This window comes from Ipomoea nil, unplaced genomic scaffold (assembly GCF_001879475.1).
Source record: "Ipomoea nil cultivar Tokyo-kokei standard unplaced genomic scaffold, Asagao_1.1 scaffold1421, whole genome shotgun sequence".
NCBI classification, from domain to species: Eukaryota; Viridiplantae; Streptophyta; class Magnoliopsida; order Solanales; family Convolvulaceae; genus Ipomoea; species Ipomoea nil.
Genome location: NW_017617849.1, coordinates 4,755,114 through 4,777,350, shown reverse-complemented (window position 1 = coordinate 4,777,350; position 22,237 = coordinate 4,755,114). Strand labels below are relative to the sequence as shown.

The following is a 22,237-nucleotide window of genomic DNA, read 5'->3' as shown; positions in this document are numbered from 1 at the left end:
GCTTTTACTTTCTCAGAAACGTTTAGGGTCAGTGCCCCGCTGTTTGTTTAAATACTCGCCGAGTCCCTCACTCGAGGGGACTCCTCTTGGCTTTTTCACGGAAACGACTAAGGGTCTGGGCCCTTGTTTCCTAACTCTTTCTCGCCGAGTCCCTCAGTCGAGGCGACTCCTTAGACTTTTACTTTCTCAGAAACATTTCAGGGTCAGTGCCCCATTGTTTCTTTAAATACTCGCCGAGTCCCTCAGTCAAGGGGACTCCTCTTGGCTTTTTCACGGAAACGACTAAGGGTCTGGGCCCTTGTTTCCTAACTCTTTCTCGCCGAGTCCCTCAGTCGAGGCGACTCCTTAGGCTTTTACTTTCTCAGAAACGTTTAGGGTCAGTGCCCCGCTGTTTCTTTAAATACTCGCCGAATCCCTCAGTCAAGGTGACTCCTCTTGGCTTTTTCACGGAAACGACTAAGGGTCTGGGCCCTTGTTTCCTAACTCTTTCTCGCCGAGTCCCTCAGTCGAGGCGACTCCTTAGGCTTCTACTTTCTCAGAAACGTTTCAGGGTCAGTGCCCCATTGTTTCTTTAAATACTCGTCGAGTCCCTCAGTCGAGGGGACTCCTCTTGGCTTTTTCACGGAAACGACTAAGGGTCTGGGCCCTTGTTTCCTAACTCTTTCTCGCCGAGTACCTCAATCGAGGCGACTCCTTAGGCTTTTACTTTCTCAGAAACGTTTCAGGGTCAGTGCCCCATTGTTTCTTTAAATACTCGCCGAGTCCCTCAGTCGAGGTGACTCCTTAGGCTTTTACTTTCTCAGAAACATTTCAGGGTCAGTGCCCCATTGTTTCTTTAAATACTCGCCGAGTCCCTCAATCGAGGGGACTCCTCTTGGCTTTTTCATGGAAACGACTAAGGGTCTGGGCCCTTGTTTCCTAACTCTTTCTCGCCGAGTCCCTGGAGTGGTTAACCGTAACTCGTACTTTTATTCAAGTCTTTCAGGACCCGCGGGCCCATACATGTTTTGTCCCTTTCTATTGATAAAACTTCTTCAGGTGGATAACGTTCCAAATTCGATCCACGGGCTTGCCCTCCATGGTTTCCAGTTTGTAGGTCCCCGCTTGGACAACCGCGGCGATGCGGTATGGTCCCTCCCACTTGATCGCAAGCTTACCCCCTTCTGTGGGTTGACTGGCCTGTCGATCCCGTAGCACGAGGTCGCCGACCTGGAAGGCTCGCGGACGAATCCGCCGATCGCGATATCTTTTCACCGCCTGCTGGTATTCAGCCATTCGCGCACTCGCGGCCTCCCTCTTTTCTTCTAAGAAATTTTTCTCAATTCGAAGACTCTCTTCGTTCTCCGTGTCTGAATAGGTACGGACCCGGTGAGTGGGCTCGACCACCTCAATTGGAACCTTGGCCTCAAAGCCATACGCGAGGGAGAACGGACTTTCTCCCGTTGCTCGTCGTTGGGTGGTGCGATAAGCCCATAGGACTCGGTCAAGTTCATCCGCCCAATTCCCTCGAATGTCTTCCAATTTCTTCCGAATTCCATCCACTAGCGTTCGGTTCACATTCTCGACTTGTCCATTGGCTTGTGGGTATGCTATCGACACCTTAGTGTGGCGAATTGCATGTCGGCGGCAGAAGTCGGTGAATGCCAGGCAATCGAACTGTCGTCCGTTGTCGCTAACGATGTGCTCGGGCAGGCCGAAGCGGCAAATTACCCTTTTCCATAAAAAGCGTCGGCATTGGTACTCGGTGATGGTGGCCAGTGGTTCCGCCTCGACCCACTTGGTGAAGTAGTCGATAGCTACGACACAGAACTTCAAAACTCCGGGGGCGACTGGCAATGGGCCCAGCAAATCAATCCCCCACTTGGCAAATGGGATAGCGGTGGTGACCGGCGTGTAAAAAGTAGCTGGCCGAGTATCTTTCTTGGCGAACGCCTGGCAAACGCCGCACTTGGATATCCATTCAATACAGTCTCGCATCATGGTGGGCCAATAATATCCTTGGACGACTAACTTCCGAGCGAGTGTGTGGGCACCCTGGTGCGCGGCACAGATGCCTCTATGGGCTTCGTCCATTATTTTCTCGGCCTCGGGCCTGAGCAAACATCTTAGCAAAGGTCCTCCGAACGACCGTTTATATAACTGCCCATCAATGATCTGGAAAGAGGGGGCCTTTCGTCGAACCCTCGCGGCGACTCCCAGGTCTTCCGGTAATTCGCCTTTTTCTATGAATCGCCGGATGTCCTCTATCCAGAACATCTCGGGATTTTTCTCTCGGTCCCATTCCTCGCCAGTCACTTGCTGGACCCTTAGCGGTGCTTCTTCGATGCTTGGTCGGCTTAGCTCCTCTTTCTGACAGATTTTTACCAGGTGGTCCGGTACTCCTTCCAAGGCAATCTTGGACAATATGTCAGCTTCTATGTTATCCATTCGAGATATATACTCTATTTCGTAGGCTCCGAACTCTTTTAGCATCTCAACCGCGCGTTCTCTATATAGAGTCATCCGGGCATTCTTTGCCTCGCATGTGCCTGAGATCTGCCCGACTACTAACTTAGAGTCAGTCTTGACTCGTAACCTCTCGACCCCTAAGGCCCTGGCGAGTCGGAGGCCGTTTAACACAGCTTCGTACTCGGCCTCGTTGTTGGAGGCTTGGAACAGATAGCTCAGGGCATAATACAGTCGGAATCCTTCGGGGGTGATGAGCACAACACCTCCTCCGCAGTGTTGTCGACTTGATGCTCCGTCCGCATGCATTTCCCACCATTCGCCTAGGCAGCTCTCCACGGCGCGTTCTTTTTCTTCCTCACTCGCGGTGCATCCGACCAAGAAATCGGCCAAGGCCTGACCCTTTATAGAAGGCCGGGGCTGGTATTCAATCCCGTATTGGGTTAGTTCTACGGCCCATTTTACCAGGCGGCCGGACGACGATGGGTTTCGCAAAACACTTCCGAGAGGCTGGTCTGTCAGTACTCGGACGGTGTGGGCTTGGAAGTAGGGCGCCAACTTGCGCACGGTAATCACCAACGCGTATACAATTTTTTCCAAGTCGGTATACCTGGACTCGGCAGCCTTCAGAGACCGGCTTACGTAGTAAACCGGGTGCTGGACTCGCTCTTCCTCTCGGACCAACACCGAACTCACCGCCTTGCAAGAGGCGGCTAAGTACAGAAGAAGGGCACGGTCTTATCTGCCGCCTTGCTTAGGAAGCGGCTAAGGGCGGCCAATCGGCCGGTCAGCCGTTGCAGGTCTTTTATAGTGCTGGGAGGCTGCATGTCGACGATGGCCTGTACTTTCTCAGGGTTAGGCTCGATACCACGCTTGGTGACCATGTAACCCAGGAACTTTCCACCTTGCACGGCGAACGCGCATTTCTTAGGGTTCAGCCGGAGGTTGTACCTTAACATCACTTTGAAGCAGTCGGCCAAGTCTTCTGCGTGTTTGCTCTCCTCTCGGCTCTTGACGAGCATGTCGTCGACGTACGCGGCCATCGATTTTCCCAACAGGTGCTGAAACAATCGGGCCACCATTCGGGTATACGTGGCTCCGGCGTTCTTGAGCCCAAACGGCATGACTCGGTAACAATAAACTCCGTCCGGTGTCAGAAACGCGGTCTTTTCTTCTTCCGCCGAGTGCATGAATATCTGATGCTACCCCCTAAAGGCGTCCATAAAGCTCAACAGCGCCGACCCCGCCGTCTCGTCGACTAGTTGATCGATCCGAGGTAAGGGGAACGGATCTTTTGGGCAGGTCTTATTAAGGTTGGTATAGTCCACGCACATCCGCCACGCCGGGGGCTTGGGTACAAGGACCACATTCGCCAACCACTCTAGGTACTTAACTTCGCGGACGTGTCCGGCTGCGAGTAGCGTGCTCACTTCCTTCTTCACAAATTCTCTTCGGTCGTTGGCCAGGTATCGCTTCTTCTGCACAACCGGTCGATGCCCGGGATCCACAGCGAGTCTGTGCGATATGATCGATCGGTCTACGTTTGGCATGTCCTCCGGGCACCAGGCGAAGACCATCCGGTGTTCCCGGAGCACCTTTATAATTTCTTCCTTTACTTCCTCGGGGAGGCCGACTCCAATTCGGACTCGTCGGTCCGGCTGCGTGGAGTCGATCTCGACTTCTTCCAACTCGACGGCAGGCTCCGGACGTGGTATTATCGTCCTTTTTGGGGGCCTCTCGGTGATCTCATGGACCTGTATCTCGCGTTTTCCCATCCCCTTACATGCCTGTAGGTAGCAGTCGCGAGCGACCTTACGGTCACAGCGCACCGTGCCTATTCCGTTTGGCGTGCGGAATTTTAAACAAAGATGCTCAATTGAAATCAGCGCTCCCAGATCCTCGAGACCCGGTCGGCCAAGTATAGCATTATGTGAACAGGCCAGATTCACCACAATGAACTTCATGCTGAGTCTCTATACGTCTGGGTAACTGTCGATCTCAACTGGAAGTGTGAGCGATCCTTCCGCCTCCACCGAGTCCCCTGTGAAACCGGCGAGGGGAGTTTTGACAGGACTCAGCTGTTCCCGAGTCATTCCCATTTTGATGAAGGTTTCTAGGTACAGCACATTGACGCTGCTTCCGGTGTCCACCAGGATTCGTCGAACGACAACGCCATTGATGTCCATAGCTATAAACAACGCATCTCGATGCGGTGTTTCACCGGCTGGTAAATCTCGGTCGGTAAACACAATGGGCTCTCGGCACACCTTTTTAGGGTTCTCCTCGCGCTCGTACACCGTTCCGACGTATAACTGGTGGGCCCAGGCTTTTCTGGTGTTCGTTGAGTCACCACCTTCCGGCCCGCCGACTATCATGTTGATAACCGGCTTCTGATGCCACTGAGCCTCCTCCTCCTCGGGAGTCGGCTGCTTGCCTCGACTGTTTTCGGCAACGGCGGCGGGATCCTCATCCCCTCGATTGACCGATCTCCGCCTCCACTGATTAGGAGGCGGGGTTCCTTGCTGAATGATACCCTCCATGATCTTCTTCAGGTAGAAGCATTCCTCTGTGCTGTGAGTATAAGATTTATGATAACGACAATACTTAGAGGCCTTACCCATTTCTTCGTTCGTCGGGCGATCGTCGGTCGGCGGAGGCAGAGGCGGGGCAACCGTTTGTATCTCATGGACCGGACGTTCGGGAATCGGCTGATAAGCGTGGACGACGGGTCTGTCGTACGGCCGTCTGCCCTCGGGTCGCCGAGTTACGTCTGGGCGCCTCTCCTTGGTTTCAGCTCGCGTCCTCTTCCCGCTGGCGGATCCGCCGACTTCGCGCTGCCGCTTATACTTCATAGCCTGCTCCGTGTTGGCCCTCTTGTTGGTCATATGAATGGTTTCTGCGTAGGTGGCCGGGCGATTGTCCCTCAGGTCTCGGTATAGCTGGCCGGACCGCAAGGACTCGATGAAGAAGGTGAGCGCCGTCTGGTCCTAGACCTCCTCTATGGACTGGATTTCTTTTTGCCAGCGGGCCAGATAGGTTTTCAAGGACTCGCCTTCATCTTGACAAATGTCGCCCAAGTGTGTTAGGTCTTTTTGTGGTTTGATATTAGCGGCATAATGGCTCATGAAGCGGTCTGCCAGGTCTTCAAAGTTGTGAATCGATCCCGAGGGTTGTGCCACTAGCCACCTTTGTGCTGACCCTTTCAACGTGGGCAAGAAAGCGCGGCACATGACCAGATCTCGTACCCCCAAAACCTGCATCTTAGCCTGGTAGCTCAGCAAATGCTCCCGGGGATCGCCGGTTCTATCGAACGTGGCCTGCTCCGGGAACTTGAAATCACCCGGTATCTTAAAAGACATAACCTCGTCCGAGAAGGGTAGGGCGGTCAGTAACGTACGTCCTGGGGATTTGGTTTTCCCCTCCATCTGTTCTTTCAGATTTCGCACTTCTTGCACTAAGTTCGCCACTTCGACCCTCTCCTGGGTGCGATTTCCTGTGGATTCCGTGTTCTCACCGATTTCAGACTCAGCCGGTTGGTCGGGGTTGCGTGGAGGTTGCTCCACGCGACGAGTCTCAGTCCTGGCTCTTTTGGTACGGTTCTTCTCTCGTGCAGCTTGTCGATGGCGAGCGGCTAACGGGGCATGACTGGGTTCCATCTGGCCCAATCGTTCCCTTGCCAACCGACGCCCAACGCTGGGACCCAGCCGAGAATGAACGGACTGTACCGGTTGGCTTTCGGCCCGTCGGCTCTGTTGCCGGTTGTCGGGCCTATGAAGCGGCTGTAACTCGCGTTGCGGCTGGCGAGTAATGGACTGTTCTCTCATTCCTAGGCTTGCTTCGGCGCAGGCGCGTCCGATTGCACGCAGCTGCTCTGGGGTGAGCAGCACTTGGGGCAATTGTCGGTTTATCGGTGGTGTCGGCGGCGGTGTTGTCTCGTTTTCCCGGCTCCGGGCATTTCTCCGATTCAGCTGGCTTCTCAGGTCTGCTTCCCGTCCATTGTCATGACGGCTCGATTGTTCTTCACTTCCTGCCATGTCTGGAGCTTTTCTAATTCGACTGGGATTCTAATTGTCGTTCCTCAGACTCGCCTCACTCAAGAGGGCACGTAACTCTTAGTATCGATCCCCACAGACGGTGCCAGTGATGGTTTTAGGGTTTTCGGGCCCAAGGAGGTCCAACACAACCTTTGGCTGGTGGGTGCACCTTTCAGTAAAATGTATGTCTATTTCGGAAATTATGCTAGTACTTGGAACTTTTTGGTATTCTCCCCCTTTGGGTGTTCAATCGTCTGTCCTTTTACAAGAATGGAGGAGCCTTTATATAGTGGCTCCTCCTCTACCGACTTGAAGGCCTTTAATGGCCGACTTCAAGGCTAATTAAGATACGGAGCCGTTGGACGCCATTACTCGGTCGACCAACGGCTCTCCCAGGCTTGTAACGGCCCGACCGAGTCCTGCTTTCAATGTCTTAACGGCTCCCTTTTAAACGAACCTCTTCAATGCTCTCAACGGCTCCTTGAGCCGAGTCCTTTCCTAGGCTTGGGCCTCGGTCGACTCCTTGTCTCGGCCTAAGCTCCTACTGGACTCCTCTTAGCAGCTCTGAACTGGGCCCCGTGCTTGGGCCTGGGCCGACTCCCGGACTCGGCCCAATTGCTCTTCGGGCTCCTCTCGACGCGGGCCCAGTTCTCCTATCTATTTTCTTTGGGCCCCTATCTCTTGGGCCGGGGTCCTCACCCCATCAACGTCGTTTTGGGCCCGTGTCCACAATTCATTGTGGACACGGGTCCAGGGCATAATTTGCCTAAATACCATGGACCAGGGTCCACTGTGAACCCTGATGCAGGTGTATGTGTCTTATGTTGTGAGTTTTTGTGCTTTCTGTTATGAAATTTTGTACTTTAAAAATATGAATTCTTTATCTTAAACAAATTATTAATTTTGTCTTATGTTATAAACTTTTGTGTCTGTGAAATTATGTACCTATGAACACAAATTATGTACATAAGTCATATTTGAAATATAAGTAAATATATAACATATGTATGTGCCTCGTGTTATGATATTTTATGTCAATGTGTTATGAAATTTTATACCTTAGGAGTATAAATTTTGTACCTCGTCATTTTGATCCAAGATCCATAATACTATATGGACTTGATCCATGATATTAATTTCCGACAAACATTCAACCGCGATTCCCTCTCTTGTACATGTGGCTCATAAATTTTAAATTACTAAGATGCAATTTCAAGGTTTGGTGTTAGATCTAAGACGTTGTTCTTCCCCATGAATAACACAGAAAAAAACAAACAAATAATAACAATGTCTCTTTAATCCAAGCTACGAAGACCAACATACTCCGTCGAAAATCGAAATTTGGGTTGCCAATTGCCCTATCTCCCCTTACGAGACACTACCAAAAAGATCAATTGCTTTACAACAAACCCACATCACTAGGTTCTAGTCGTTGAATTGTTATCCAAATAATTAATCAATTATTATAATATAATGTGATAGTATATGACCAAAGAAATTACCATCATTATGTATTGGGTAGATACCGCTTATTATTTTAATAATAATTAAGACATATTATTTCATTTACATATTTAGCTATTTTACTTTCAGAGTATTAAAGTAAATACAAATTTTAAGTTGGGTAGATACCGCTTATTATTTTAATAATAATTTAGACATATTATTTCATTTACATATTTAGCTATTTTACTTCCAGAGTATTAAAGTAAATACAAATTTTAAGTTAATGACATTATTAAACTAAATTGAGACTCGAGAACTAAAGTGGTGAAATCATGCATTCAATATTATACAAGCTTCTCCTATTTGCACAATCCAACCTCTATAGTGTATTGTGTATATTTGGAAAACAATAATACTAATTAAAATTTTATAATTTAACAATAAATTAATTGTAATGTGTTAGGTTAAATGATTTTTTTTTGGAGTAATAGTAAAAGGAAAATTCGCGGAATAAAATTGGAAGAGGTATTGCGTAGCGCGCAACATTTCAATTTTGAAGCCAAAGAAAAGGAAGCCTGGATTTACACGGGGGACAAAAAGACAAAAAGACCCCTATTACGTTCCCGGTTGTGAACTAGCCCCTCCACACCCACATAGCATGCACAAAAAAAGCAGAGGGCACCATTGTCACCTATCCCCATTTCTGCCGGAGAGGATTTTTTTTAATAATAATTAATGAACAAAATATTAACAGCAAGAATGATTAGAGGCAGAGTTGGGAAGAAGATAGGTAGAGAAGAAGTTGAGGACGATGAAGAAGATGAATCAGATTTCTGGAACTGTAAAGAATTGACGGCCAACGGCATGTTCTCCTGGTCGGGGCTGCATTTGGAGTCGTGCGGCGGGTGGGCGCTGTACATTATGGCCCGCAGTACGGCCGAAACCGTCGGAATGTAGGCCGTCTTGTTCCGCGCTAGCAGCCACGTCAGCCCCATTAACTGGCAATCTCGATTGAACATCTTCGTGACGCGATCGCTGTCGTAGGCTGCGCCTCCGCCGTTTCCAACTTTGTGTGTTCCGTTTTTAGCGCCGCCGTTAAGCTGCACACGTAGAAGAAGGAATATAAATTCATTTCGGAATTAGGAAGAAATCAGAAATGTGAATGGATTAAATTACGGTATTGACCTTTTGGAGAGCTCCCAGGCACTTTGTACATCCGGAATACGAAGCGTTGCGGCAATTCCGCTCGAGATTCGCGAGCGCGGCGGTTGGGGTGGCGTTGCGGGGGGCGGTGAGGTTGAACGCGGCGGAGCAGGTGAGGGAAGTAATCTGGTGGAGCCGGATGCCGCAGAAGCACAAAACGGCGTCGCACGAGGCGTTGGGCTGGGGAAGGTGAATGTTGCGCCTCTGCAGCGAGCCCTGGAGCGAGTTCACGCACTTCTGATTGTCGTCCGGGACCATAGGGAGGTCCGACCCAGACGGAGGAGCCGCGGCGGAGATCTGAAGCGCCGTGCGCGCGTGAGCCGCGAACAGCCACGCTGCCAACACCGGACAGCACCGGCTCCGGTCGAGGTCTCTCCCGCAGGCGGCGCTCACGCCGCCAAAAAGCTCGTCCGACAAGTCCAGCCGACACGTCTGCGTTTCCGATTGGACAGGAAACGCCGGAACAGTATTAGGATTGGAATTATCATCGGGATTCAATGGCTGCGCCCGCTGAGAAATCAAACCACCAAAGGATCCACCGCAGAAACACAGCATGAAAGCCATAAACACCAACACATAAACCTCCATCTTCATTGATTTTCCAGAAAACTTGACTCTCATTTCGCCGCTTAAGAACAGAACAGAACAGAACAGATTTCTGTTTACTTTATCAAATAAAAAGTAGAAAAGTGAAAAAGAAGTTGCTTGGAAATCGAAGCAAACACTCAAAAACGAGGAATATGAATATGAGGAGATGCTAAAAAAGAAGGAAGACACAGCTTTTACTAGAAAGAGAGGAGTGAAGAGTGAAGAAGTGTTGGGTCGCTTCTTACTCACTTTGTAGTTTGTATAAGTGTACGAAGCCAAAATAATGTAGCAGAGGAATCTGCCTCGATCTGTGCATCACTTAGTATCCCACTATCCCTACTCACTATACAATTTTTTTTAAAAAAAATATTTTCAAATATTTTACTCATAATACATCTTCCTTGTTCTAAAGTATCATGTGTTTGGGAGAGTTATCTTATAATGGATTACACCACAAATCCATTTGGAAAAGATAGTGATGGAGTTATAAGACAATTTAATTGATATAATAATTCAAACAATAAGGTTGGGAGAATGGGGGATAAGTATTTTAGATTATTTGATAACTAAATTCATTTGCATTGGATCTGTTTAGAAACTCGAAAAATGATTTCTATAAAATATTTTTTGAGTTTTTAGTGTTTGAATGCAGTAGGAAAATCCAGTCAACGGAAAACACATTTTTCGTGAGGAAAATGTAGGCGTTTTTGTGAAAAATGACTTACGCCAAAATTTGGCATAAGTCATTTTCCGCCAACACTCAAAACATGGTTGCCTCCGCTGTCGTCGTTGTCTTTGATTCCTTAGTTTCCATTCATTCCTGTATTTTTCAGAATGCAACCAAACACGGAAAATGAAAATATTTTCTGAAAAATGAGTCATTTTTCAGAAAATATTTTCCAACAGTCATTTTCATGCTTTCCAAACGGACCCTAAGTGTCTAAGCAGTGTATGCTAGGTTGACTTATGCATGTTGCACTCTTGGATTAAGAGTGACTTGCGTCAAGCTGGATTGCTCTCTAATTTTACCTATTAAAGTCATTTATCTAAATTTATCTTGACGTGAACAATAAATGTAAATATAGATATGTCATCTCTATTTTCTAGTGTATCCATATTACCTTTAGCACTGTTAACTAATTGAGATTGCAATCATCATCATTAATTAGCAACTAAGAAGTATGGAACCTCAGAATTGAAAGCACAAAGAGCATTTGAAATGGAGACATTATATTGCAGTGATGATGAGTGCAATAATTGAAGCTAGTAAACTACTGTAATTAATTTGGATAAGCAGAGAGAAGAGTGGGGTCAGCGGGAAGATTGGACTATTTGTGCAGAAAGAAATGGCGGAAAGTTAAAGGGCAAAAGGCACTGTGCTGTGTCATGTGTGAGGGGTTCTAATTGGCACTTTGTGAACTCCTTTTCCTCTCATTTCTTCGATCAATGATGGACCATAACATATTATTTTTCGTTTTCTAAAAAGAAAAAATAATAATTGTTTAAGGAGAAACGATTGAAGTAGAATTTGGGTTGTTGAATCTCAACGGATTCATTTCTTACGGATTGCAGGGGATGTGTCAATCTTATGTTGTGGGATACAGAACAAAAGATGGTGTTTCAACTTTCAACAAAAAACAACAAAAAAAAAAAAAGAAAAGAAAATTAGAAAGTGGCTTTGGTAATTGAGCACCAAAAGCTAGCGATCGTGAAAAAGTAGCGATGATGGTGGTGGTGGTAAAAGCAGACTGAAAGAATCCGACACGTATTTTCAAATCTGTATCATCAAATATATATTGTAATTTGTCAGTGACAGTAGCACTGTTTGTTTAATGTTTAACGTACCTTCCGCCATTGCAGCGCCTCTCATACAGCTGCGAGAACCAACAGTCAAACAACCAACTCTCTATATATTATAGTTTGGTGAAACAAAACTTACAATTGACAAAATTAGGGTGTGTTAAATAACAATTGAGTTAATGCCACATGGGTCCTCCGAGTATAACTGTTTTGTCACGTTTAGTCTTAAACTTTCAAATTGACCATCTGTGGTCTTTCGACTTTTAAATTTAAATCCAAGTTAACCACCCTTGGTCTTTCAAAATTTGAAATTTAACCAGCTGTGGTCCCTTGAAAGGACCATGGTTGGTTAAAATTTAATAATTGAAGGACCATGGGTAATTAACTTGGACCATGAATTGTTAAATTTGAAATTCGAAGAACCACAGATGGTCAATTTGAAAGTTTATAACTAAATGTGTCAAAATCATTATACTCGGAGGACCTCATATGGTATTAACTCAATAACAATTTTTGTTTGCGACCCGAAAAACTCACATTCATTATTTAAGGTTGTGCACAAGATAAATATTTGAATTACAAATTGTACTCATATTCAAAGAAAATCTAACTCAAAGTTAGTAATAGTAGTAGTCGGTTTACAACTACACCGAGCTATTGGGTTAATGTGTGAGAGAATATATGATAACATTAATCCAATTTACCTATAAATTAGGACACAAATTGACGACCACGACAACAACAACAAAAATCAACCTTAATTAGGAATAAAAAAGAGTGGGGTGAATAGAAATGCAAAATTAATTATTTGAAAATAATGGACAAAAAAGAATGAAAAGTGGGTAAGAAAGGAGCATGATTGAGTACCTTTTTTGTGCTTGCTAAACAAGGCCAAAAGAAGAGGCCAAGGAATCAAAGGTCATCAACTACTACCACATGTTGAACGTACGTATGAAAGGGATAAGAGATGGCCAGACATTCTACCGTCACTTGCACAATTCTTCACCTCTTCAATAATTACAACCTATACTTTTTTCGTTTGAAGAGAGAAAGAGAGTGAGGGTGAGAAAAACCCACCCTAGTTTGTATATTATCAGCTAACACCCATTTACCAAGCAGGGTATAAATTTATAATTCTTAAACATTAATAATAATGTGGCCTATAATGGAATTGGCACTACCGTAGTGTCATTATCATGTTGCAAGGATGTAGGTCAACTTCAGGTAAAGAATTGATCCATTGATCATTTTTATTAATTTTTTTTAAATATATAAGTTTTATTCACTAACATTAAATGAAATATTATTTTTTAAAAATAAATTATAAATAATTTGAGTGAAGTATTTTGGGATGGAAGAAGTATTTGGTTAGGCCCATTCGGGTGAAAATAAAAAGGTTCAAACAAAATAGTGGGATATATATAAGCCCAAACTCCAAATAAATGCTGAGGTTAAGACCAATAACTAAAGTGGGTCAGCCCGTCAAGTGTAAAATGAGAAGCTTCAATCGTTATGCATTGGACCCGTGTCCAGCATGCTTGCTGGACACGGGTAACAGTGCCGTTAGGCACTGTTATTTCCTTTTTTTTTTTTTTTTTTTTTTTTTTAATTTCAGACCACTTTATTGTAAGAGTATATGTTCATAATTTTATTACTATATGTTAATAACTATACATTCATAACTCCATAACTGTACGTTCATAACTCTATAACTGTACATTCATAACTCCATAACTGTACATTCATAACTCCATAATTGTACATTCGTAATTTTCGAAGCTCTATGTTCACAATTTTAGAGCTCTATGTTCATAATTTTATCACTATATGTTCATAATTGTAAGTTCATAATGTTAGAGCTCTTTGTTCATAATTTGATCAATAATTGTACATTCATAATTCCATACTGTAGATTCATAATCTCATAACTGTAGATTCATAACTCCATAACTGTAGATTCATAACTCTATAACTGTATATTCATAACTCCATAACTGTACATTCATAATCTTCGAAGCTCTATATTCACAATTTTAAAGCTCCATGGTCATAATTTTATCACTATATATGTTCATAATTGTAAGTTCATAATGTTAGAGCTTTGTGTTCATAATTTCATAATTGCATAACTGTATATTCATAACGGAATAACTGTACATTCATAACGGCATAACTATACATTCATAATCCAAAAAAAAAATAACGCCGTTAACGGCAAAACGCGCGCGAATTTTTTTTTTTTAACTAAATGACGCGTTTTTTTTTTAAAAACGACGTCGTTTTGGGCCCGTGTCCACAATTCAATGTGGACACGGGTCCATGGCATAATTTGCCGAGAAGCTTATGCTAATACCATATTAATTTTGAAAAGAATAAAGATGAAAGGAAAAATTGTAAAAAATGTCCCTCTATAATATGTCAATTATCAATGTCACCCATGAATTATTAGTGATGTATATGTTGTCCCTCAATTATCAAAATAATGCACATATAGCCCCTCTCGTAACGGATATGTGGTTCCCCACTGCTGTCCATTGCTGGTACTTCGAATCGAGGGAAGAAAAAATCAACTAAATTATATATTTGCTCCGACTTAACGATGTCGTACACTAACGGAGAACCACATGTCCGTTACGGGAGGGGCTATATGTGTACCTTTTTGATAATTGATGGGCAATATTTACACTACTCATAATTCATGGGTGAAATTGATAATTGACATATTATAGAAGGGTATTTTTTAAAATTTTCCCAAGATCAAATAGAGCATCCAACTACACAGCAATGGCAAATTGGTCCACACAATTATGTGGACCATGAATATCAGGTACATTTTTAATATATTAAAAGTACATTATTTTTGTATTGAAGGTACATTATTTTTGTACTAAAAGTATATTATATAAAATTATGTACCCTTAGTATATTAAAAATGTACTTTAAAAAAATGTATCTTACGTACATAAATAATGTACCCTTAATATATTAAAAAAGTACTTTTTATTTATGGTTTATACAATTGTGTGGACCATGGTCCATGTAATAATGATTGCACAACAACCTACCCCCACAAAAAACTACAATTAGTTTCTCAACAATGCAAAATAATGTAATTCAACCTAAATTAATTTGTTAACCTGATAACATGCTGATGTGGCAGTTACCGAATTTAACAAAAAAAAATTATCCACCTCCATCCATCGTCTTCTGTGTAACTCAGCTACACGAAAATGGGTGAAATTTCCAGGAAAGATACATATAAACACCGGCCTGCATCCAGTGTCAACTCACGCTGGCTGTGATTGTATGATCTCATAGGGCTGCTAAGCTGCAAGCAATATATAACTACTACGTTACGATTGATATCAACAGCTGACGGCTATATAATGTTGAAATGTGAATGGTCAGTGTGAAAGCAACAACTTTAACCCAATGTGATGAGTTGAAAATTAAAGTAAACTCCAAACAATTAAGTCAATGAAAACAGTGGGGTTGTCGTTCACCGGACCAATTCATTTTGTATTGAACTTCCTCGTACCTCTTAATCATTCAACCAACTCCTTTCTTCAATCTTCTCTATCATATCATTACCTTATCTTGTACAATCTAATCTTCAATTATATTCCACCCTGTACTCATAACAAAAAGATTGAGTCTATATCACCCAATCATCTTTTCGGATTTTCTTTCATTTTTTTTAAGGTCCATTACCCCTCATTGTCCATATAATAAATTTAGTTTGATCTCTTAATTCATGAATTATTGATGATTCAAATGAGTTCAAATATTTTAATTTGTTCAATCCATAGCCTTAGTTATTTAACATGTATTTAAAAAGTTTAGTTTATAATAATCTCAATGATGAAGAAAAATGAACTGGGGGTTGTTGTTTTCAAAAAAAAAAAAAAAAAAAAAAAAAAAAAAAAGACATGCAACCAATCAAAGATAATCTGAGATTGCATCAAGAACAAAGTTGAAATCTTGGATCTTTATCATGGCATCATTTTCTCCAATTTCTTCACCAAAAGTAGAATTTACCAGAAGTTTTAGTGGCTAGTGTTGTTCCGAAGGAAGGAGTTAGGATGTGTTTGGTTTATGGGTTTACAGTTTTACACAATAATAATCAAAATCATAGTTAGTATTGGGTCGACAGTTTTTGAAAAACACAATTATAAGATTTGATTACCCTTTTAATTAAAAACTTATTTCTTAATTAAAAATGGGCATCATTCCATCTTACTGATGATTTTTTTTTTTTGTTCATATAGGTGCTTTGGATGTCATTATATTATGATCAATTGCCTTGATTTTTTATTTTTATATTTTTAGAATTTTTATTCTCATTATAGGGTGATACATATATAACCAAACATCAATATTTGTAATCATTCAAATTCTACTCTACTACCAAACATGCAAAATACTTTCACCAAAACTCATTACCATTATTAAATATTTGATTCCCATTTCAATTCCCATGTGTGAACCAAACACACCCTTTAGTATGTGAAAGACTTCTTGCAGATATTAAAATGCTACTTGGAGCCTTGTTGTTAGTTACCAAACACTTGTTTTAGCTATTTGACTTGGAATTAGTCAAATTAGATAAAAATGATTGATAAGTCATTTAACAAACACCTCCATGGCTCCATTTATAATATGTATTTCATATCAGCTACAAAATTTAAGTTATTTGTATGACATATACCCTGTAGATCTTCAACTAAAGAACTCAAATTACAAGAAATGTAATTAAGATAATGAAGTAATTAGGACAAATGAGTACACCTATGAAGTATGCAGTAACACCAGAAACCTAGCTAGCTAGCTAAGAATTAAAGTGCTAATGACTTTGAATGGTCCACACAAAAACATAACAATGGCGCCATTCAATGTTACCTAACAATGTAAAAAAAACCAAAAAACAAGAACGAATGAAATACAGACACTAAAAAATTAAAGCATCCCATACTAGGAATTATTGAAGTGTTCTGGAGAAATATTTACAGAAGATCTTCAAAGTCAAGGCTGTCTGGAATGTCGAATCTCATTAGATTACTGCAAAAGCTCTCCTTTTCATCTTCAGTAGTGTTAGCGCCGCCGCTGTTCACCAACGTGGACGACGAATTCAGAGGCGTGGACAGCACGGAATCGAAGCTGAAATTCTCGAGTCCGCTTTGGTTGCTGCTGTTGCTCAGCGATTGATTGGATTCAAAACAGCCGCCGCCATAGTTTTCTAAGGTTTGAAGAAGGCTTCCTCCATTTGCGGCCACCAAGCTTTCTTGAAACACGTGTCCGTTCTGCAGATTCGACGACGAGTTCATCGTACTGTACGGCTGCATGGGAAGATCAGAACATGCGGAGGAAACATTATTATCTGATGTCGTACAAGGTGGGAGTGGATGTTGGAACTGATGATGATGATCACTGTTAGCCTGGAAGTTTGGGGCATTCATCAACAGTTGACTTTCTTGAAGTTTTCTTAACAACATCGTCTGAGGATTTTGAAGATGGGGGTTTGACAAAAGGTCTGGATTAATATTATCGTTTTGTGATGTGAAAAGATTAGTTGCTGCAAGTCGTAGAAGCTCGGGATTTAGGATTGCTTGTAACCCAAGCAAGCTGGGAAAGTTTAGCTGATGAGTAGAACCCAGAATTGAAGAAAGGTCTAACAGATCCAGGCGGGGGGTATGAGTCACGGGATCAATGCCCATCCGGAGAAGCCTTTTCCTTATGTGAGTGTTCCAGTAGTTCTTGATTTCGTTGTCAGTTCTTCCCGGCAAGCGAGCCGCTATGGCCGACCACCTGACATCGACAAGAGTCACAATGCACATGATGATCAGTACACTCAAACCAAAAAAATATAAAAATTAATCATAGTCAAGTTGATCAGTTGACTTAGTTTGAACAAGTTAGCTATAAGTAATTCAGACTGATTGACAGATCGAATTTACCCAGTACAGACACTAGATTTCCTTGGTCATCCAAACATAAATATGAAAAAGAATCTTACTTGTTTCCAAGAACACTGTGAAGCTGGATGATAGTTTCTTCTTCGTCAAAAGAAAACCTTCCTCTCTTAATATCAGGTCTCAGATAATTGGACCACCTAAGACGACAGCTCTTCCCACATCTCTGAAGCCCTGCAGATTTTGTTTAATGATAGATGTTAGAAAAAAAAAACAAATTAAAGGAGAAGAGTTGGAAGATAAGTTAAAGATGAGATGAGTATATAGGTACCAGCATTCTTGGGTAGGGCTCCCCAGTTGCCAGGTCCATGAGCTTGAATATAGTGAATGAGTTTTTGATCTTCTTCTGGAGTCCATGGACCTTTCTTCAGTCCACTCTTGTCAACTGGTGCTCTCCCCATTGCTCTGATCTGTAGGTTGTTAATTGGGAGATAGAGAGGTAAATGTGATTATGGCTGTAGTAGTTACGTTGTGTCTGAGGAGAAAGACAAATTGAACTTTTTTTTTTCTTCTAAGAAAAGTGAAAGATGTAGGTCCATACAACAATACAACCATCATATTTATAGATACCAAGGCCATCAAATTTTTCAAGTCAATAGTATTTGGTGCCGCCCTCAATCCCCCCACCCCTCCCCCCCTCTCCCCCTCCCCCTACCCCTCCCCCCCAACTCTCCTCTCCAGTCTCTCAAAGTATTTTGGGGAGTTGAGTTCAAAATATTTATGAGTTTAATATATATGGGTGTTTGGCAAATAATTGTTAGTAGATAGCTGTTAATGGATTGAGTTAGCGATTTTAATTAACTGATAGCATTAGTTGGTTGTGGAAAGAAAGAGATGTTTGGCAAATCACTGCTGGAAATTATGGAATTTCCGACCACCTGAAAGTGATCTTACATCAAGTCGAAAGCAAAAAGTGGTCGGAAATAGCAACAATGATTTTTCCGGATACCAAAAGTGGTCGGAACAAGACTTTCGACTTGATTTAAGATCATTTTCAGGTAGTCGGAAATTCCATAATTTCCAGCCGTGAATTGGTTGTTACTTGTTAGCTGATAACTAATTATCTGCAAAATGACATTTAAAGGTATAATTTATTTTCTAAAAAAATTGATGTAAAAAACTTCTTTAAATAATTTTTTTTAATTTTAACATTTTACAGCAATAAATTATTACAAAAAAAAAAACTATTTAATTTTTATGTTTTCATGAAAATACTTATTAATTTTCCAACAAAATTATTTCGGGCATACATTTTCAAAAGTAACAAATAGTCTCTAAAGAAATATTAATGTCATCATATATAAAGACAGAAGACATGGGGCAATTAAGTAACTAATCGTTTTGACCTTTGGTATCAAGTCTTCGCACATAATCTTAGAGTGATGATTAGTGGGTATGGTTGTTAGATCGATTTTCCCTACCAATTATATCTAGAAATTAACCCTTTAATTCCTTTATTCTTCACTTTTCCTTTCATATTATATTTTCTAACCTAAAAGGCCTTTTTTTAATTTCATCATTTCGTTCATTATTATATAATAATTTAAAATATAGCATAACCCGATATTATATTATAACCAGTAATCTAATATGTAAATCATACACCCAATTAAAACTCTTGATTTCATATTTAAATCACTCCAACATTTTCATTTGAATTAATATTTTTTGGTTTGGGATTTTTATTTAATGTCTTTTATAATTAATTTTCTTATAATTTATGGTTATATACGTCAAGTTGAGGGCAATTGAGGATGTTATGAAGTCAGCCAATCTCTAACCATACACGTACCCCGAGGACAAAGGTAATCTGAGTGTGTGGTTGGAGTATTAGATATGGAGCAGCTTCGTTATCAACCACTGATTGCATGCAAACATGGCCCTCAACGTGGACACTTTTACTTATTGCCATATGACTTCTTCCCCCACATTGATAATATAATTAATTCATTCTCAAAGTGAGGATTCCTTGTGCACAGTAAGTAAAAATCTAACTTCTATGATTTATGTTCAGTTGAGTTATCATGATTTATATCCTTCTACATGCTCTGTCGGATCGGCCGAGATGGAAAGACTCTTAGGATTGGAGTTCAACCTTTTGAAAAGAATAATATAATTAATTCATCATCTACAAATTAAATTATTTCATAATCCATCAATATTATTCTTTTTTTTAATAAAATAATCATAATTCTTTATAAGATAGTATCTATCCATATTCTATACTTTCTTAAATATTTTTAATCCAAAATATCTATGCCTCCATCCACTGTTACCCATTACCAGAATGCCATCACACTACATGATAGTTGGCACTATCAATATTATTCTTGTTCATTAATATTTTTAGTGTTACTATTCCACAACATTTTATATATGTTATTTTCAATACTTTTTTTTAACCATATATAAAAAAAATAAAAAAAAATAAAAAAAAAGTGGTCGAAATTCTTTTAAAATTTTCAAAAATTTTGGTCACTGTCAAAATTTTTCTAATTTTTCAGAAGTTGTTTAATTTCCAACCTGCTAGTAAAGTATTATATATATATATATATATATATATATATATATATATATATATATATATATATATATATCTTAACAAAAAATTTTACTTATTTAAAAATTAAGTCATTTTTACCTACCAGGACTATGTGGTCTAATGGTATCCGGGTTGGACTTCCATTTGGAAGGTTGTAAGTTTGAGTCTCAGGAGAAAGTATATGAACATATACTACAATGTAATAGAGCTAGTAGCATTCAAAAAAAAGAAGTCGTTTTTACCTAAAATTAATAATTAATCAAGAATAAAAGGAAGATACATGTAAAACATAGAAAAATAGGTTTCCTCCGGATGCATTCATGGTAGGGTGCAATTTTCTACAATAAACGAAACAAAATTTGACTTTGAGCAATCTTCCCTAACAACTCATATTCGTGGTTAAATTAATTAGGGATGCCACAAAATCCGACCAACTATGTATGTATACGCATGAGCCACGGATTAAAAACATTGTTTAATTTTCAAATAACTCATAACTTGGTCAAATTAAATTAAACTTAATACCTACATTTATATTTACTTTTATACATACAATTCATTATAATTGCAATAACCAGGAATAGATTTATAAGTTAACAAGTGCTAAGTAAAATCGAATGGAGCTAGGACTAACCACAATCCAATTTAAACTAAACCAAAATCAGAACCGTACAAACGATTCCGGCCACTTCAATTTATAAAATTCAAGAATCATAATCGTTGGTTGCCTAGTTCTAATTAAATCCAAACAATAAAATGTAAAACAAATTTAAAATATTTTTTATTTAACACTAAGTCACAAACTGTCAATGACTCTTAAAATTGCAATCTAAAAGAAGTAAGAGAATTATGTGGCCTTTGATTAGTATTAAAATTTTGATAAGATAGGACAACTTAATATTGGTAAAACTAAGTGTAAGTCCAAAATAACAACAACAACAACAACAACAACAACAACAACAACAATAATAATAATAATAATAATAATAATTAAAATTTCTAAATATTTTATATTAACAGTGTTTTAGGATTTTATTTTTTAAAAAAATTGAAAAATTGAACTTAGAATTGCGGATAATTTTAAAATATAAATTGTAATTTAGTAAAAAAAAAAAAAAATCATTCGAACCACACTGTCGGTTTTGATAACTGGAAAATGGAAATCCATTTTTGACTCAGCTTTGCGCCATGCATATATTAGAGGAAGTAAGCGATATAGTTATATACAATCCATCTTCTATTACTTGCTTGAAAAATTTCAAAGTCGCTGAAATTCTGGTATTTGATTCATCCACCTCTAAGCTAACCGCAGCATTCTGGTCAAACGCTTTTTTATACCATATTCTCACTCCTCTGAAATTAGCCATTCCATTACAATGTCAAACACCATCCATCCCTAGCTCTGACAAAGTGACAAGTAGAAGAAAACGTTATTCACGAATGAGTGGTGATCCAAGTGGGTGAAAAAGATCACGACTTCGATTCTTGCCAACATCATTCCAAACTATTATACAGGAATTGTACTGTGTCTTGTGTTTATCATGTGCACACCTTTAAATAAGGCAAATTATGTTGTGCAACCGTGTGGATCCATAATTTATATACTATAGATTTATAAGTATTGAACTCTATATTCACAATTACAAAACTCTATGTTCATATTCTCAATTGTTGAACTCTATATTCACAAATCACTGAGCTATATGTTCATAATTTGAGAACTGTACAGTTTATAAATTATGAATCTAAAGTATAGAAATTATGAATCTATAGTATAGAAATTATGAGTCTACAATTTAGAAATTATGAATCTACAATATATAAATTATGAATCTATAGTATAGAAATTATAGATCCAATTTCGTGTGCACCTTGTATGGTACACACGGTTGAACAGCATAACACTCCTTTAAATAATAACTATTGCTTTCTCATGTCACCATAAAATACAAAAAATGACTTGACCATGATATTTGTATCTTGCTATTTTTCTTCTTGAGTATAAAAATAATACTAAAGTTTATATAACCAATTTTTAATTAATTACGAGATGAACTTAACTTGTTTGGTATAAACTTCCACCTTTATACCATTCAAGTATTCAACCTAATGAATTTATAAACTCATTTCAACACTTTATACCATGTCACAACGTTGAAAATGAATAATATATGATTAAAAAAATTTACTAATGGTAACAATCAAGATAG

At 40.3% G+C, this 22,237-nt stretch overlaps 2 protein-coding genes across 5 annotated transcripts; both read right to left on the bottom strand.

Moving 5' to 3' along the window:
- Positions 1-8,434: 8,434 nt before the first annotated feature.
- On the bottom strand, positions 8,435-11,581 carry LOC109187209 (uncharacterized GPI-anchored protein At4g28100-like). Of its 4 annotated transcripts, none has more exons than XM_019337345.1 (3): positions 11,562-11,581; positions 9,111-9,756; positions 8,435-9,025 (listed from the first exon to the last, which is right to left on the bottom strand). In XM_019337345.1, the coding sequence occupies exons 2-3, from the start codon at positions 9,747-9,749 to the stop codon at positions 8,648-8,650; spliced, it is 1,017 nt and encodes a 338-aa protein (XP_019192890.1). In that variant the 5' UTR covers positions 9,750-9,756; positions 11,562-11,581; the 3' UTR covers positions 8,435-8,647. The 4 variants fall into 4 exon arrangements, with proteins under 4 accessions (XP_019192890.1, XP_019192889.1, XP_019192887.1 ...); XM_019337344.1 differs by lacking the exon at positions 11,562-11,581 and adding an exon at positions 10,905-10,998; XM_019337342.1 differs by lacking the exon at positions 11,562-11,581 and adding an exon at positions 9,966-10,076 and having other exon boundaries at positions 9,111-9,759.
- Positions 11,582-16,240: 4,659 nt separating this feature from the next.
- Positions 16,241-17,916, bottom strand: LOC109187553 (transcription factor MYB34-like). The gene is made up of 3 exons (XM_019337779.1): positions 17,757-17,916; positions 17,530-17,659; positions 16,241-17,321 (listed from the first exon to the last, which is right to left on the bottom strand). The coding sequence occupies exons 1-3, from the start codon at positions 17,884-17,886 to the stop codon at positions 16,520-16,522; spliced, it is 1,062 nt and encodes a 353-aa protein (XP_019193324.1). The 5' UTR covers positions 17,887-17,916; the 3' UTR covers positions 16,241-16,519.
- Positions 17,917-22,237: the final 4,321 nt, after the last annotated feature.